Source organism: Mytilus trossulus, unplaced genomic scaffold (assembly GCF_036588685.1).
Source record: "Mytilus trossulus isolate FHL-02 unplaced genomic scaffold, PNRI_Mtr1.1.1.hap1 h1tg000398l__unscaffolded, whole genome shotgun sequence".
NCBI classification, from domain to species: Eukaryota; Metazoa; Mollusca; class Bivalvia; order Mytilida; family Mytilidae; genus Mytilus; species Mytilus trossulus.
Window position 1 is genome coordinate 1,019,003 of NW_026963347.1, and position 14,727 is coordinate 1,033,729.

General features: G+C 31.6%; 1 protein-coding gene across 1 annotated transcript; it reads right to left on the minus strand.

Annotated features, from left to right (window-relative positions):
• Positions 1-4,995: 4,995 nt before the first annotated feature.
• LOC134702107 (metalloproteinase inhibitor 3-like) lies at positions 4,996-12,850 on the minus strand. The gene is made up of 5 exons (XM_063563197.1): positions 12,728-12,850; positions 11,438-11,547; positions 10,594-10,696; positions 5,632-5,774; positions 4,996-5,130 (listed from the first exon to the last, which is right to left on the minus strand). Exons 1-5 carry the CDS (start codon positions 12,843-12,845, stop codon positions 4,996-4,998), a joined length of 609 nt encoding a protein of 202 aa, XP_063419267.1. The 5' UTR covers positions 12,846-12,850.
• Positions 12,851-14,727: the final 1,877 nt, after the last annotated feature.

The following is a 14,727-nucleotide window of genomic DNA, read 5'->3' on the forward strand; positions in this document are numbered from 1 at the left end:
TCCTTCCGCTATCGAATTATTTTACAGGAATGGGCTAAGCGCTTCCTTATATCTTCAAATATTGGATTATTAAAACTTTTGCCAACATGTTTCAGGGGATAGTTAAGGATGATATGTTGCATAAATGAACGTGAAATTGGGTCATGTTTCAATAACAACGCTAGACATGTATATCTTTACTAATTTGCATAATACAATGAAATATCCCAAGCAGAATGAAAAAAATGTTGAAAAAACTAACAAGACACGTTATAAATTAATTGTTCGCCTCATTTGTATTTTTAATTGCATTTTAATGGAATTTATATACGAAGAATAATGCAAAATCAAATAAATTCTTCAAAACTTGCATAATAGGATTATTACGAAATATTATGTATACATAAAGTTAAGTACATTGCAGATGTGCATATATAAATTGCAAATCGTTCATAAAAAGACCATTAATCCCGTTCAGGTTTACATTTTATGTAAATATTTATCAAAGTTACCAGGTTTACATTCCATGTAAAATAAATGCTTGCAATATCTGGTAATGTATTATGGGCTTAGATCATTGTTGAAGGCCGAAAGGTGACCTATAATGGTTAATGTTTGTGTCATTTTGGTCTTTTGTGGATAGTTGTCTCATTGGCAATCATACCACATCTTTTTTATATGATATATGAACTATGATATGTGAACACTTTGGATGCGTTTTTTTTTAATATTATATCTTTTTTGGCCAACAGGAAGCACTTAAATGATTCTCTGGTTATACCTCTTACAGTTTAATAGGTTTTATTTCTGTGTTAACATTTATTACACTGATATTTGACACAAAACCACAATTGCTCTTAACTAGTTTATTTTTTGGAGATTTTTAAAAAATAATTTGCCTCACTTCTTTTGGCAAAATGTAATCAAATAACAAATCATTTTTCTAATTATTTCGAGTCGGAAGCCTATCAAAGACTACCTTACTTAATAAACATGATGCATAACATTCTATTACAGATGACATACACGAAATACTGCAAATGACGACACATTTAAAGTCATAAGAATCCTCAAATCAAAAAAAAATAATGCATATGTTTTTTATAACTCAATGGATAGTTTTCATTGTAAAAACTAATGTACATATACTTTTTTCTGAAGAAAATTCTTTAATTTATTCATATTTAGAAGAAGTTTTCTTTATTTGAATTGCTTCCTTCCAGCAAGCAATTCCCCCGATATATTTTCCGTATGCAAGATGACCTCAGTGTGACCCATCTCGTAAAAATCCGGTGACCACAATACGCATGGATGTCCTTAAAATAAACTATTATCTGAATTTACATGTTAAACACGTGCTCAAATTCCTTGCTTTTTTGTTTATTTTTCGTCAATTGTTGACAAACAGGTGACAATCGTTAAACTTCGGCTTCAAAACTCGAATTTTAATTACCTGCCATATTTTCACAACAACACTAACCGATTGAAAAAAAAAATTGACGATTATACGAAATTTACACGAAAAAAATGATAAATTCGAGCACAGAAGACTAAGTTTATGATGTTTGTATGCATTGGTTAAAGAATTGGAAGAACATTATTTTTCACCGGTCACTCGTTTCTTATGACTTTAACGTGCTCAGTTTGTTTTTATTTAAAGAATTTACTGGCATACTTGTACCATAAAAACACTGCAGATTATTAACTGTGTCTACAGATTTCACTGTAAGACTTAAACTTTTTATTCTTTTTCATTGGAGATAATGGAGCTGACATCTTTATCTGATGATGAATTCTCAGAACTGGAATGTGTTTCCGATTAAAACTCAGTATTACTGTTCTATCTCCTTTAACATTCGTTAAACTATACTTCCTCCTGAAAAATGTAATGTTTTCCTTTATAATGGCTTGTTTAAGAAACGGAAACCTTAGCTTAATTATCTTGTTTAATTCTTGTAAGAGCTCTTGTTAACCCTTATCTTTATTCTTTTACTTGCAATGTATATTCTTTCGAAATATCTGCGCGCTAATTATAGTATAATAAGACTTTCCACTGGAATATATTTCAATATCAAATTATGACATTTTATACTCCTCATTTAGTTCTTTTTTCGGTTTATACAAACATTCATTCAAATAGAAAACTCTCTAAAATCAGGTTTTCTCACATTTATACTCATTTATCAGAAGTATAGCCTTAAATAAATCACTGTGTATACTCTTAGCTTTTCTTTACCGTACATTTAATATCCCTCCCCTTTTTCAATTTTTCAAAGAATTTGAAAACAAGACTTAAATATTGCCAATTAACCTTATTTGCATATTTTCTGATTTAAAATGCCTAGAACCTTTTTTAAAAGTGTTTTGATAACATATTGAAAGCATATCAGAGTACTTGAAATGTAATGTTTAACAGTCAATCATTACAACATTCAAGATTACATAAAATATTCAATCCTTCCCCTGTCTCCAGTCCACATGTTACTGTATGCCTATTTGTCAATTAAAGTTCACATTTTCTGCCTCAAATGTTCAATTTAGAATAATTGTCCCAACAGTATTATCTGTAACCATATATCTGACACATTTTAGCTAGTATATATACAAAAAGAGTTCAAACAAAGGCATATTTGCAATAGTTGTATGTATGCAGATACCAGTTGGAGATATAAAATCACTTAAAATGTTATAGATATGACTGCTAACATCTGAGTTGTGCATAACTTCCAATCATAGTTATTGTTTTCTAAATCAAGAACTTTAAAATCATTATATCATAGCATTTACAAGTTAAATTGTTTGTTTTAGGACCGAGTGGGTAGACAATTTTCTATGTTTTTTACCTCTGGGGCCTCAAGTTTCCTCAATCCGAAATTTGAATATATAAAAGTACATATTCAGGATAGAAACACTATTGTAAGTTTTGTTGAGATACTTTTGTATTTCTAGCTTGTATTTTGTATGTCATAGTGACAAAAAGCAGATTTAGGTGTTACAGGTTACTTTTGGGTTATCGACAGGACACAAACACCCAATAACATTTATTCAGCAATCGATGAGTTTCAATGACTGCGAAGAGTAAATATAAACACTTCTTACATGTATGCAAATAATATAAATTAATTTTGTATTCAGGACTTTATATAAACTATGTATACTGTAAACTGGGAATTTATGCTGAGTCATCATATTTTAGGCCAAGGATGCTATCAATCTTTATGAAATATTATAAAAATTCATGTTTGAGTTAATTTCTTTAGAATCTGTGAAATAAAGCAAATTTGGTCAAAACTCTGAATGTTCTATTTTTTCAACCTATATAGGTTGCATTTCTGTAAATATTGACAATGTAATTTCCCATAGGAACTACGTAAACGGCTATACTGTACCACTTTTACTATGAAAGTTTGAATAAAATCTTATCCTAGAATTAAAAGTTCATATAAACTTTTTTGTTCAAGGGTCAAAATACAGGGCTTTGCGGCATATCTTCAACATTTATATGCCCTGAACTTCTGATAGTTTAAATTAACACTTATTTTCTTTTTTTAACTAGCCCTACCTCGAATAAAAGGTACCTCAAATTTCAAAAAATGCACATGTATATTTACTGGTAACATTCCTAAGTTATAGCTCTATAAGATGAAACACAGAGATCATAACTCGGAACCAGTATTGAAACAAAATTAATTGTCTATGAATATTTTAAATCTCCCAAAAAGAGGCATGGTTTGAGAAACATCTCTTTTTACAAAGTGCAACCTATAAGAAGATTTTTTTTAAGTAATCGTACCCTTTGACCTCTTGAACTTTTGTAGGATATCCTGGTGTCCTTGACATTACATCAAAGTCTGCTTTAAGCTCTGTAATTAGCTTGTTCAACTAATCTGTTTTTAGTTATTTTTTTAATTCTCTGTCCCAGTAGTATAATTTGCAACTCTAAGACTTTATCTGCATCATGATCCTTCAATAATTTCCCAGTTTCATCAAGATACCGGTGGACTCTGATATCTATTTGACTGGGTTTAGATGGCGTAGAGTAAATTTTAAAAAACGCGACTTCTTGTCTACAAATAGTTTTAAATTTATGTAGAAAAAAGAGAAGTTAGTAAAATACCGAAAGAAAGCACCCGGTAGAAACAGGATGGTATTTTTTGCGTATGATATACATGTCTAAGTTCAAAATATTATCAAAGGTACCAGGACTATATTCTAGTACACCAGACGCGCGTTTCGTCAACATTACACTCAAGTTTTGGTCAAATTGAAACAAACAGAAGGTCAATGTGTTTAACTTCACAGCGTATTGATTAAATCGACTGATTTATGATAAGATATATCAGGGAATATAGTGCTGTATTCAGAACTACTGTATAATAAATGTTACAATATAAGCCGATTAACTGTAATAAACATACATATTTTGTGAATGGCATATAATCAATAATAGAAGCTGAAGACGTATAGGAAAAATTAAAACGAGAAGAGAACGACACACTCATTCAAAAATATGAAAGCCGAGAAAAAAACAATAGTATTCATACATGTCATTACACTACATTAAAAATAAGAATCCAAACAAGAACAGAGGTGGTATAAGGTGTGCCGAAAGGCTACCAGATCCGGACAAACATTTGCTACCTGTCTTTACAAATTTGAATGAAATATTGTCAATTCAGTGACACTTTTTGAAGATTTTTTTTACAGGCTAAACATATTTTTAAAAGAAAATACCGGTACCAAGTCAGTGATATAACCGATTTTCTTTAAATCGTTTGATAAATTCCAGATTTTGATTTCGTCATTTAATAAGGGTTTATTGTTTTGAAATTTCCTTGAGTTTTCTTTTATATATTTATTTTATCTCATGGAATTACAATATTTTCTTGATAATTAAGAATATAAAACAACAACATTTAAATGATAAAATATTCATTTACAAGTACATAAGGAAGTCTGATTAATAGTTTCATATATTAATCATTTACGTACAAGTTGATTGATTTTGTAACCACGCTAACATGTTTCATTATTAACCCAACGACACCGTCTTCTTTCTCGTTTGCACAGGGCATTCTTGGCCAGGCAAATGTTAAGCTTGTCATTTTTACCAGCTTCATATTTACAACCTCTGGAATCTTGATCTATTTTCTGGAAATGGGAAACAAATATATAAATATTATCTCTGCCTGGATATAATAGACGGATATTTACCTTTCAAAGATACAATAGTTTTAATCAGAATAATGTTTGCTTCCGAAAAGCACGAGTGTTTTCCCGATCACCATATAGAGGGATATTTAAGCGGGTTTAAAATTTCACAAATTAGGCGCAACAAAGAAAATAAGACAAACTACTGCGGTTTTTACATACTAGATCGTTTATTTAACGATTTAGTTTTTAGAAAGCACCAACAGAGTTCATAATATTTTTTTTCATCGTTTCCAGTATCCTTTACCATTCACTAAAATAAACACCCGCTACACGGTATTGCTCATTGTTAATACCTCTGCCATTTGCGTTTGCTATTGTTGTTTGATTATATATAATTATAGTACTGTAGTATTTTATTCAACTTTGTACCAATTTCAGCACATCAGTTTCAAAAACTCAGAGAACTTACAAGTGCATCGCTTACTTTAAGTTACTTACGTTGCATCTCCTTCTACAGTTTAGATTGTAAGAATTAAAACCTCTTGTAAACATGTAAAACGTTTGGTAAGGTGAAAGACTGCTCAATTGTCTGATATAATTACACAATCCAATAGATTTCTTTCCATCGGAGCCTGTTCTTCCTAAAAACAAACATCTTAAAATTATTAGTGTTCTAATTTATCGAAAGTAAAAGTTTTACATTGAGTTGAGCATATATTAACACGCTTTTCTAGCCTAAGAGTTTAGTTTTTATTATTTTTACAAATAAATACATGTAATACTTGAACGACAAAATTTCTTGCCATAAAAAGAATTACATTTTCTGACGTTCGGCACGCGAAGCAACAAATCTGTTTTTTAAATTTTATTGATGATTTATGTATCTTTGTTAAATGTTTGTTTGCTTTGAGATTGATACACAGTGATGACTGTTGTACCCAAATTCTGACTATTTTACATGTTATGTCTGTTTTGTTCACATATCGTTGTAAATATAACGAAATTTGACGCGACTGTCATACAAGTGAGAGGTTGAGCGCTATAAAACCGGGTTCAACCTCCATTTTCCAACGTATAAAATGCCTGTTCCAAGTCAGGGATAGGAAAGTTATTATCCATTCTTTCTTCTAAATTTTTCATTTGATATCTAAATATCTTAAAATTTACTATGAGGGTCGGTTGAAAACAAAACTTTACTACAAAAGTATTTTATAGACGCCATCAAGAGTTGGTTGACCGTTATAGAGTATACGTTATACAAATGATGTTGAATATATAAAAAAAGATGTGGTATGATTGCCAATGAGATAACTATCCACAAAAGACCAAAATGACACAAACATTAGGTAGCAATAAACAGTTAGGAAAAAATACTAAAATTTGCCCTTATGAATTTTACCATTCCCTTTTCATTGCTTTATCAAGCTTACTGTTTGTGTCATATATGGGCATATGTATGTATTCAAAATCTTCCATAGATTTTATTTTCAGTATATAAAATGGTAGAATCTAATTTCTTTTCAGTGTATTCATGGCAACAATCTGCATTTATTTGTTATAAAATATTGCAAAAGGGGGGGTGGGGGAAGATGTCACATATTTTCACCAAAATTTGACTAAAAGTAGAATTTCAATCGCTTGAAGAAATACCTTTTCTGAAACTGTGTACATATATCATTCAGCAAATCCAATGAAAATCATATGTCTTTCATCTCATGTTTTTGTAAAATTGCGTCAAAAACTAGGTGTAGAAAAAGAATGTTTATAAACAGTACATTAATTTCTGGACCGATGGCCAGCCTAGCTATGAAAATACGGACAGTCAAACAGAAAACAGCCCATAAAACATGTAAAAAATAATCTTGATGCTCTTATAAACCATCTTTGAAGGCTAAATTAGCACTCATCTGTCTAAAAATGAATTTTATTACACAATAACTTTCCTATTTGAAAAATCCACAGGGGCCATAATGCGAAACTAAACTCCTAACTATGTATTGCTACCTTAACAACTATAGGTCATCGTACGGCCTTCAACAATGAGCAAAGCCCATACTGCATAGTCAGCTATAAAAGGCCCCGATGAGACAATGTAAAACAATTCAAACGAGAAAACTAATGGCCTTATTTATGTAAAAAAACTGATCGAAAAACAAATATGTAACACATAAACAAACGACAACCACTAAATTACAGGCTCCTGACTTGGGACAGGCACACTCATAAATAATGTGGCGGGGTTAAACATGTTAGCGGGATCCCAACTCTCCCCTAAGCTGGGACAGTGGTATAACAGTACAACATAAGAACGAACTATAAAAATATATGTTCCTCGTCACTACAATCCCGTTCATACCCGTACACGAATATGACCTACCGAATTAGACTATTTACCGGCTTTGTGATAACATGAGCAACACGACGGGTGCCACATATGAAGCAGCACCTGAAATCGACCCCAGTTTTTGAAGGGTTCCTGTTGTTTTAGTAATCCTATTTGTGACAATAGTTTACGCATCGTTGTCAATATAATTTAATTTGATGCGACTGTCATACAAATGAGAGGTTTAGTGCTATAACACCAGTTTTATTTCACCATTATTTTCAATTGAAAATGCCTGTACCAAGTCAGGAATATGACAATTGTTGTCCATTCGTTTGATGTGTTTTATTATTTGATTTTGACATTTGATTAGGGACTTTTCGTTTTGAATTTTCCTTGGCGTTCCGTATTTTTGTGATTTTACTCTTCGTAAGCAAATATTGAATTTGAATCGGAAAAAATCCAGAATTTTTTTTAACCTATAGCACAAGTAAAGGGAAATAACTTGCTGTTATATAAATCTTAGACTGTGAAATAACAGATTGCAATTGGTATTAAACATTTAATACAATACATGTTTACAAATTTCGAGAGGATTTTATTTGCAATGACCGAAACAATCACCGAATCAATCTTAATTTAGCATGTTTATAACATCTCTTAGATTTGGAATATCATTTCTTGAATAAAAATACTTTGTTATAATCAGGATACATGTGATAATATGAGTTGCGTTTGGAAAATAAACTGATAATTTCATATTCGATATTTATTGAACTATCACCAAAAGAAAGTATTTCCACTTGAAAACGTTTTATGTTTTCTTTAATTTATAAGAGTTGATCTACACTTTATAACAAGAAGCAATCTAAATGCAGGACGTCGTACACGTTATTTGATTTAAAGAGAGGTTTAATATAACAAACGGAACATTGAAACTTACAAGTCGATGACAACCGACTGTCCCTCTGGAATCTTTCGTCCCTCTTTGACAACGTCCTGGCCATCGACCAAAAAATGGCCAACAGAAAATTATCATAGTACACAGTTGTGACTAAGCAAATACACCCCACCCAACAGCAAAAAACTCAAAAAATTGTGGTCACGCCACACTACAGTATGATGTATACAAATGAACCGTTATTAGAAGAAAAGAAATACTAAAAAAGGTTTCGGAGTATCTGACGTAACATAATGACTAATGCGTCGAGGTTAAACATGTTTTGTGAGATCTCAACCCTTTCCTATAGAACTAGCAAATGTTTAATAACACACAGAAAAACGCACAGACACACGCTGTTTAACAGAAGTAAGAGTCCGATGTAAGACTTACTATAAAAAAATGGTGGGGCCTTCATAACTTGCTGTTCGGTGTGATACAATAATCCGCGTTGAAGACCATACTTCAACCTGTATCGGTTTACTTATATAATTGAGATGTTCCGTACGTCGTAACTACCATCCCCTTCCCTTTCATGAATGTGACCTACCGCATTAGACTTTCTACCGGATTTGTTATCACATAAGCAACGCGATGGGTGCCACATGTGGTGCAGGATCTGCTTACCCTTCCGGAGCACCTGAGATCAGCCCTAGTTTGTTTTGTTTTTTTTTGGAGGGGGATGCGTGTTGTTTATTCTTTATTTTTCTATGTTGTGGCATGTGTTATTTGGCTATTGGCCATTTTCTGCTTGCATTTTCGTCGTGTTATCCCCTTACTATCGACTAAATATCATAGCGAATATTTTTTCATCAGAGATTCAATAAACTTGGATTGACAAAATCAAGTAATGGGATCTGATGTCGAAGATATGTGACTTTGTTTCCATTTGTTTATGTAATTGCCGTTAAATTCTTAGTTTTATGCGTTTTGAAAGCAATTCGTCATTTTGTTTACTTATCATATTCGGTACATTGTACCATTGGGACAAACATTTATTTAAGAATTGAATTCTTTGCTGTAATCGCTGTTATGTTGGATTGACAGTTGTTCGTTCTTTTACGTTTTACTTTATTTGCCTTTCTTGTTTCTTTACTGCTTAATTTACCGTTTTTATCTACTTAGACTAACTATATGTACAATTTATAAATTGTAGTATATATATAGGGAATAATACATGGCAATATCAGCCAGAGGGCATTGAGGCCAGTGGGATGATATTGGTCGAGGGTGATACGACATGTGGTACGGAATTTGTCATGTTTTATACGCTTTATCATATATTTCAACAGGAGAGTATGTATGAACTGCTTTCTGAGCTCTAACACCTGGTTTACCTTCACTTCTACTTTTGTCTTGTTTTAAACGCTTTAAAAGAACTGCTTAATTACTTATCCAAAGCACCCCAATGGGTTACAAAATATTTTGATTATTGTATTATATTTTTGGTGTTTGTATGGTATTTCATTGGATTCTTTTTTTATAGTTGTATTTCGTGTGTCAGAAATATGAAAACTCGACGTCTGTGACGTCACAAACAATGACGTCATTTAATAAATTGCGTCACGTCCGAATGACAGTTCATTTAGGACTAATTTTGAGGATTTTGTTTTTGTAAAAGCTTGCATAAATTAAAACGGAGTTAATGTAAAAAAAAACAAATTGAGTAGGGGTGTGATGGGGTATGATAAAGGGTGGGCATCAAGTAGCGCGATATGGATTAAACAGCAGGATATTTATCAAATATTCAGAACTACTGTATTTACTACTAAATGTATGATAAAAGGAGTTATACTGTTAGGTCAGATAATACAGGTGTGAAACTATTTTCAACGCCACGTTACGATTATATCGTACAAACAGTTGCAGCGTGAATTGATTTTATTATTATTATAAAATTAAAATTATATATTTAAATAACAGCTTACAGATCAATACGCATTAAGTTGTGCATTTTTTTTTTTATTAACAAAGGTTATACATAAAACGAGGGGCGATATATACCGTAGCTAGAGGGTAAAAAGACCCCATTGGAAATAAGCGCATTGCTTTAATTCGAAATTCCTTGAAAGATAAATGTACCAATTTATAAAATATTTTAAGGGCTGGCTCACATAAGTTTAGTTAAGTTAGTTTCACATCTCAACATAACTTGAAATATTCCTTTATTTACTCTAACAATCTACAAGTTACTTACCCATTAGAATATAAGACTTTCCGACAGTAAAACGTACTCCACAAAGAGCACCATTCCCTCTTGTCTCTACAACTACTTCTTGCCCAAATCCTTCTGTCACTCCCTGTATAGTAAAGACGATTGTATAAACGCATGAATGTCTCTTTTTCGTGATCGAAATACATATTTTAAGAATTGCATAGATTGACACATTTTGAATTTTGTTCAAACTTGATTACCAGTGAGGAAACACCTGGATAACAATTTGAGTTAAAAAAAAATATTAGATTTACTACGTATATATAAAAGATTAAAAACAACCTTCCAAAAAAAAAACTGTACACTCTTTTATCATATTCATGGGTTACACCTGAATCTTTTCCAGCAAGTTTATAACTCTTTCTAAACATAATTAGGCTGACTAAAATACTGGTGTTGAGAGACAAGATACCACGTATAACATTATCATGATTATGGAGTAAAAGAAGGGGCAAAAGATACCTGATGAACAGTCACTTATAAATTGTGAAAACGCCATGGTTGAAATATAAAAGACAAACAGACAAATAGTACTACACAAGAAACAACATAGAAATCTGAAGACTGAGCAACACGAACCAAACCAAAGACTGGGGTGATCTCAGGTTTTCCGGAAGGGTAAGCAGATCCTACTCAACATGTAGAGTAAGTTGTTTTAAACGAACTACGTTTAAATCAATGCTTCTATTTTTCCCTCTCTACTTTTGAAGAATAAATATTTATTGCATATTGTATGTCAGCAGTAGTTAAACCTGTTGTATATTAATATTTTATATAATTCTATGTTTAATTTACATCCCAAAACTATTTAATTACATATTCTTACCTTCATTTTGAAAATTATGCTAAATGTATACTTCCAGATCGCAAAGTTGTGTGCAGTATCATCTGGTGGGCCTGGTATTAATGTCTCCTTGATAACTTTGCCATAGAATACTAGAAAAAGAAAGGCAGTGTTGTTGAGCAAACGGTTTTTGAATTATAGTACGTGAATACTTAAAGGGCGACAATTTTTTTTTCTAGGAGGATTTTGAAAATAAATTACTTGTAATTGGCCCGGTAAGAACGGATAATAAGAAACCGATAGGTAACAAAGCTATATAATATTGTCTATTCTGTAACTTGATGGGAAAGTGTATCGATCTTGAAAATCTCGCACTTGATGAGAGCACAACATGATACCTACAGATAATTGGTTGTTATAATTATAAAATATATATCACCGGAACTTTTTTTGGTAAAAAAAACAGGTCATTCAAAATATCATAGTTTAAACATCTGTCTTTACTAAAAAAAAAATTCTTTATGGACCTTGGTTCAAGTCTGAAACAATGTGGCAAACATTGTTCCTTTTTTATGAGTCAAATTGAACGATACAAATATTTCTTTTGTGTGTTTGATTTGTTTGCTTTCAATTAATGGTCGTACTTGTGTTGTACGCTAAATACATTCTGGTCAATGCATTCCGGGTGCGGGAATTTCTCGCTACATTGAAGACCTGTTGGTGACCTTCTGCTGTTGTGTTTTTTTATTTTGGTCGGGTTGTTGTCTCTTTGACACATTCCCCATTTCCATTCTCAATTTTATTAATGCTTACACAATTACAATATTAAGTCAATTCGACAAATTCCAGCATACTCCAACCTCAACCTCCCTAAAAGGGATTAAAATGAATACGAGAATAAACGAGTTTCAATATTCATATCATAATAACTTGTTCTCTTATGATATGCATTTGCTAATGTAAGGTGTGTTTTATATGGCTTTTTTGAAACGATAACTTCAATGATTTCCTGATATATAAATACCTTATCAGCCCAGGTCGCATTTATGGCTTTTTTAATTCGAGTGTCACTGTTAAGTCTTTTATTCAAGAAACGCTCATCTATCTTGTGTACTTATTTAAAATATGTCCTTTGTTTGGTACATGGTTTTAAAAAATAGATAAAAAAAGTAAATAATATTGAAGTCATTTTTTTTTAATATTATATATTGTTGTCTGTATCATTCATATTTACCTTGTTAAACATTATATACAAGATTGATTAAGTTTTCAAAAGACAATTTCATTCGTCAGTTCAGACCTTTTATACAAATACTATTTTTTTGAACTTACCGTAGTCAGCTGAACAAAATTGCGATTGAGGGTGCTGGAAACCAAAACACGAACAACCATGTACATCATATGTCATCCAAGTTAGGATGATACACAGAAGTAACACTTTCTGAAACATTTTCACTATTTCTTTCTCCAGTGTAACATGTACTTCTAACTGTATTTTCAATTCTCGTGTCTTTAAATATTTGCACTTTAAATGTCATGTAAAATTAATATCAGGGGATGATAGAAGGGTAAACGCACAGAAAAACTTGAAACAAAAATGTTTTCATTTCAAATGGAAGCTAAATCAATCAAACAAGTGTGACCGCGTTCATGAAGCAATTCGACTGCTGGGCATACATCAGGACCAATCTGGCGAACATATTACTTAAACGTTATAAACACCCTTCACTCCCCCCGTGAAATGTAATCACCTTTGAATTGAGTGTGGAATTATACCAAGTAAAATGTATTTGACGAATTATTTTCTCTAAGCAGCAATATTAAGAGGATTGTTAATAAAGAACATGTAAATGTTAATATAACTCTAATATGTTGCAGATGTTAAATTAAAACCTCATTCATATCTTCCATGTCCCTAAGTTTTTTTTAGATATGTTCTTGTTAACCTTACTTATCCAAATGTAAATTAAATATATACATACTTGCACTCTACCGAGTAATGTTTCTTTATAATAATTTATGGATTATTATTATTTATTAAATAAAACTGGTGCATTGGTTGATTGAAGTTAATTCCATTAAACACCGTCTGTCTCTCTTGTTTTCCAAAATATGAGCATGATATCTGTAAATTTGATACATTTCAAACGCAGTCACATGCTCATCCTTATAACATTCAGTTACCTAATCGAGCAAGGATTCTTTACTTAAATGAGGAGATGTCTTATTACTGGCAATACGACAATTAACTTAATACCAGAATCAAGATTATATCAATGTAAGGAACTTTTGGTCAACGCCTTTATTATGAGCAAACGTATAATGAAAATTGAGCTGTAAAGGGCCACACCATAAGCAAATGTTACAATCTTAAAACGGCATTTATCCTTACACAATTTATCCTTACACAATACACATTACCATTTTTCAGTGGACCAGTACTCATACATGTGTGTATATATATATATATAAAACCATCTGAACTTAAGTTGACGGATACTGCCAAAACTAAAAGATTATATTTCCTAGCGTTTGTTTGTTCTGTGTTCCTGTCATGAAGTGTTGATTTTGTCATTTTAGCAGTTATCTGTTAACATTGATAAATAAGTTTGAGAAGCCATAACAGTCAATTCATCCCACCATTCTCTTTTTAACTGTCCTGGATCAAGTCAGAAATATGACATTTGTTATCTTATAGCCTGTTTCTATGTCTGTTGACATTTATTGTTGTTGCAGTTTTTATATTTAATGTCTGGTCGTTCCACTATTTTCCACTAATACATGTTATAGTTAATGTTTTTCTTTCGGTTTACATTTGTAACCGGATTGGTTTTCTCTTAACCGACTGATGGCATTTGAAAAGCGGTATACTACTGTTGTCTTTATTGATATCTTGAACTTAAATATTAAAAAAAACGCTAATAATAAAACACTTCATGACAGAAAAAGTACAAAATTCATATTATTTGTTTTGAAAGTTAAGATATGCGTCCACGACGATTTCTTATGTATGACAATCTAATAGACGGCGGAAAGGATTATTTCTGCCTTAACCAACACAACACGATAAAAAAAGAAACGGGGTCATTCCGATAGTAAATAAGATGGTTCCTAGACTAAAATACACACGAAACGAAGCTACATCTTTAGGAGTCCATACTCTGTAAATTGTTTATTATAGACTTAAAATAATTTGGATAAATGTTTCGCATTGTTAGAAATTAAATATGAGAGTTTGAGTCAAATCAGTGAAAACAAGTTTTGCACCTAGTGCCCCTTTAACACATACTCATACCAAATCTACGTATTTCTTTTACAATGTATAAAGGATT